Source organism: Chinchilla lanigera, unplaced genomic scaffold (genome assembly GCF_000276665.1).
Source record: "Chinchilla lanigera isolate Chin_1 unplaced genomic scaffold, ChiLan1.0 scaffold00092, whole genome shotgun sequence".
Lineage (NCBI taxonomy): Eukaryota > Metazoa > Chordata > Mammalia > Rodentia > Chinchillidae > Chinchilla > Chinchilla lanigera.
In genome coordinates this window covers 8,653,525-8,658,030 of record NW_004955493.1, presented here as the reverse complement: position 1 = coordinate 8,658,030, position 4,506 = coordinate 8,653,525, and the positions used below count along the sequence as shown (strand labels likewise).

The 4,506-nt window shown below is 47.0% G+C and overlaps 1 protein-coding gene across 1 annotated transcript in view; it reads right to left on the bottom strand.

Moving 5' to 3' along the window:
* Positions 1-2,940: 2,940 nt before the first annotated feature.
* Mto1 (mitochondrial tRNA translation optimization 1) overlaps positions 2,941-4,506 on the bottom strand; it is a gene marked incomplete at its 5' end in the record, with an annotated part of 18,998 nt that continues 17,432 nt past the window's right edge. The window contains 1 exon segment of the mRNA XM_013504875.1: positions 2,941-3,301. Within this exon segment, the coding sequence (XP_013360329.1) occupies positions 3,153-3,301 (149 nt within the window).

Genomic DNA, 4,506 nt, shown 5'->3' with positions numbered 1-4,506 from the left:
CAGCTATTTCTTCAATTTCAGAGAAAAACGTAATCTGTGTTTGAATTACTGCAACAAACACTTCAGAATATTTACCTATGACAGCAGTAGTTCATAACCCACTGTGGCCAGCGGTGCACAGAATGAGGGCTTCATCAGTGACAGTCGGAGGAGGGTCTGCGACAAGACAGCTGCCTCCTTTCTCTGGCGCAAAAGCCTGGGGCCCCAGCTTACACCTGTGTGTGCACCCAAGCAGCCCCACGGCTTCATTTTGAAGAACTGCGCAGCCCACCTCTCCCTCGAGGGCGAGATGGCCTCCCTCCGACGCGAATCCCTGCGACAGAATGTGAGCCTGGCCCTCCGCTCTACTGCACTACTCAGGAACACATTATGTACATTCCGGCTTCTGGGCCAGCGCCCACTGTTGAATTAATTGTGATCTGGCTTTCGCCAAAAGCAGCCGTGGCGATGGGTATGAGGCGAGCGAGCCAGTGACTCACAGCTGACCTCGCAGTAACCTACGGAGCTTGTGGAACAGGCCAGGCCCTCTCAGGCCCACTAATCAGAACTGCTTCGGGAAAAGCTTGACCGTCAATGTTTTCTTTAACTTTTTTTAGGAATTCCGATGTGCAGCTAGGTTTCAGAACCACTGCTGAAGGGGTTGCTAATCACATACTCCACCAGTTTTGTTTTGTTTTTTGAGGCAGGGTCTCACTATGGTAGGGTAATTCAGGCGGTGATCCTCCTGCCTCAGCCTCCCAAGTGCTGGGATTATAGGGTGTGCCACCATGCCCAGCCTGGCTAACGGTTTTATGTAACAGTTTTACTGATGTGAGTCACATAATACAAAATTCAGCGCTCCTTCCTCTAGGGGAGGAATCTAGGGGTGAAACCCAAGGCTGCACACATACTCAGCAAGTGCTCTACACTCGCGTCCAACTGAACCTTTCTAAGTGTCCATTTCAAAGGTCTTTAACAGCATCTCCAGACTTGTAAAACCATTATCATAACCTAATCCCTGAACATTTTCATCTCAAAACACAAGTGGCCCTTAAAGGGTAAGAAAACTCCTTTTTAGAAGTTATTGGGTCAGCTCAACGTGTTGGTGTGAAGCAGGAGGATTCTGAGTTTTGCACCAGCCCAGGCAACTTAGACACTAAACACATAAAAAAGGGCTGGTTGGCCCGGTGTGGCAGCATGTACTTGCGATCCGAGCTCTGTGGGAGGCTGAGGAAGGAGCACTGCAAGTTCAAGTCCTGACTGAACTTACTGACTTAGCAAGACCAAGTCTCAAGCAATAAAAAGGGCTGGTGGCACATGATTGTAATCACAGCACTCAGGAGGCTGAGACAGGAGGTTCGCTGTGAGTTCAAGGCTGGCCTGGGCTTTGTTCTGAGTTCAATACTAGCCTAAGCTACATCGTGAGAACCTGCCTCAAAAAACAACCATCACAAAACCAAAATGAAAAACAAGAAAAAAACGGGCAAGGACGTAGCTCAGTGCAAAGGCCCAGGGGTCAATCCCCGGTACCTGTTCCTCCCGCCCAGTCCATAGCAGCAGCTCTGCCCCACTGGCTGGCAGCTTTCCTAGTATTTCCAAGGACTACTAGGCTAAGACATCCTTCTAGGAGTTGAAAGATCTGAAGAGTAAAAGCCACTGTTATTTTATGGTGGACTGACAAAAATGTTTTAAAAATCTAACGAAGGGCCAGGGATCTAGCTCAGCGGTACAGCACCTGCCTAGCAAGTGTAAGGTCCTGAGTTTGATTTCTGGTACCAAACAAAACTTTAATAAAATTGAGTCTCTAGGCTATAAGGAACTTCCTACTTAAAGCCATGGTGTTTAGCTTAGCCCAAGTCTGCATCCTCACCCTCCGTCCCCCAGGGGTCCCACTGGTCCGTGATGCCCATCAGCCATTTCTGCTTTTTCTGTGTTGCTGTACTTTTTGAAATGAACCTTAGGACTTTTTAAAAAAAGAAAAAACAGCACAACAGAGTTTCTGAACAGGCTAACAACTAGGTGTGGTGGCACACGCCTGCAATCCCAGCACTCAGAAGGCTGATGCAGGAGGATCATTGAGAGTTCAAGGCCAGCCTGGGCTACACAGTGCACAGCGAGACCGTCTCAAAAAACAAAACAAAACAAAACAGGCTAGTAGGAGAGTAACGACACTTAAAACATTGTGTACTGTTATCTTCATAGTAGTTAGAGTACAAGACACAGGCATGAAATCTCGTCCAAACAGTGTGAGCACAGGCCTTTCTTCTCTTTTCTTTCTTTTTTATCTTTTAAAGATAGGTTTCGCTATGCAGTTCAGGCTGGCCTTGAGCTCACTTTGTAGCCCAGGCTGGTCTCGAACTTGCAACAATCCTCCTGCCTCAGCCTCCTGAGTGCTGGGATTACAGATGTGTGCCACCATACTGGGGGCCAAAATATTTTTTTCAACGAGACAGTTACTAGAGTAAGTCTCCAACTTCCGAATGTGTTTCACTTGGGGAGAAATGTTCCTAAATTGGCTTCGGCACTGAACTGATATGAGTCTTATGCACTACACTGGTGAAAGTTTGCAACTCGAATGTTTACACACTGGGGACTCGCTGCTGGTAATGGAATGTCATTTTATACATGTGCAGTGTCACTAGGTCCACACTACAGCAGCCAAGAAGCTCCCACAGCACCAAGCAACTTTGTGTTTCAAGGTAAATTTTTGTCCTATTACATTTAATAGACACCCCACTCACTGCTTATATACCTGTATTTAACTTTTTAAGTTTAAGAGCCGGGCAGGGTGGCACCTGTCTGCAATCCCAGCAGGGAGGCTTAGGCAGGAGGATTACTCCAAGTTCGAGGCCAGCCTGGGCTACAATGTGAGCTCAAGGCTAGCCTGAACTGCATAATGAAACCCTGTCTCAAAAAAAACAAAAAAGGCTGGGGATATCGCTCAGCAGCACAAGCACCTGCCTGGCAAGTGCAAGGTTGTGAGTTCAATTCCCGGTACCAAAAAAAGACAAAAAAAAAAGCATTTTAACAATGCTCTTTCATGAGTTAAATAGGTAGCACAAAATATTTTTAGAAGTATATTTAGAAACGGTGGACCCTCGAGGTCACGGCTGGCCTCAGACACAAACTTGGGTTATGACCGGAGTTTGTGGGTGTGACTTACCAGTCTTGAGTTACCACCTGCATGCTGGCTGGCCAGCCGCTTGTGCGGCTGTACCCAGAAAAGCGCCTGTAAGTGTCAGTCTGAGCCCAGATTCCTCATGTTCTCTGGGCGGGGATGCTATTTCCACACAATAACCATCTTCCACTTCCGCCTCCCTTCCTGCAAGCCAGAGACGTCAACTTGAGTTTCTGGTAAACCAGGCACAGTTTATCATTTTTTGGTGAATACACTAGGAAAATTATTTGTGTTTCTGGTAAATTATGCACGATACAATCCTTTTTTATTATAAAAAGGTTAGCTAACAGGTGCTTTGGCAGGTTTGGGATGCATTATGGGTGTTTCCATTATTTCTTACGGGAAAAATAGTCTCGACTTACAACCAACCTGAGTTACAACCAGCACTCGCGAATAAATTGAGCTTGTAAGTCAAGGGTCCAGCGCATACGGTAATTAATACTGCCTCTGTAATAATGTGCTGAGTACCTGTAATGACTGAACCAAGTGTCAGTCAGAAAGAATTCATCACCTGCGAATGATCCAGGACTGCAAATACTTCTTACTTGTTACTGATCTGCTTTCTAGAAAGACTGTAAAATTAGACCACACAAGACTGGGCTAGGCCAGTGGCCATCTGTAATTATGACAAGATATCTGGTTGCCTCACACTCATCAGCTGCTTAGCCCAGACCTCCGCAGCCAGAGCAGCCCCACAGCCCTCGGGACGCCCTGGCCCCCACACGGGCCCAAGCTGACATCGGAGCCGCCCGGGCTGACGTCCAGGGTGAAGGGCCCAGCTGTTGCTCCCTCTGGCCTCGTGACCACATATCACTCAAGTGATCCTGGAGAGGAAGAGGGACACCAGCACTGCTGCTTCTGTCAAACCTGCCTAAAAACACTCCTTGGCATTACCCTGAAGCGCCTACCCTGTTAAGTCACAGCCAGCACATCTTTACTGTGTTGCACAGCATAACTCCTGTCACTGTATATTCTTTTCTTCTTTTGGTACGGGGAATTGAACTCAGGACCTTGCGCTTGTGCCACTGAGCTATATCCCTGGCTAAGTTATATCCCCAGCAACTGTATATTCCTTCTCAATCAGGTTACCAAACAAGTTTCCGCACTGTGTGACAGGCAATGTTGGTGACTTTGAATCTATTTTACAGGGCTTTCATTCATGTTCAGAAACAGCTGCTGATAGGGACTTCCTGAAGAAGCACATGTTACATTCTAAAATTAAAAATGCGCTGAATGACTCAGGGTGTAGTCTCAATTTTTAACCCTAACAAGCTGTGGGCTTTTAGCAGAAGTTAATCTTTTGTTAAAAAATGGGAAGAGGGCTAGGCATGGTGGCGCGCACCTGTAAT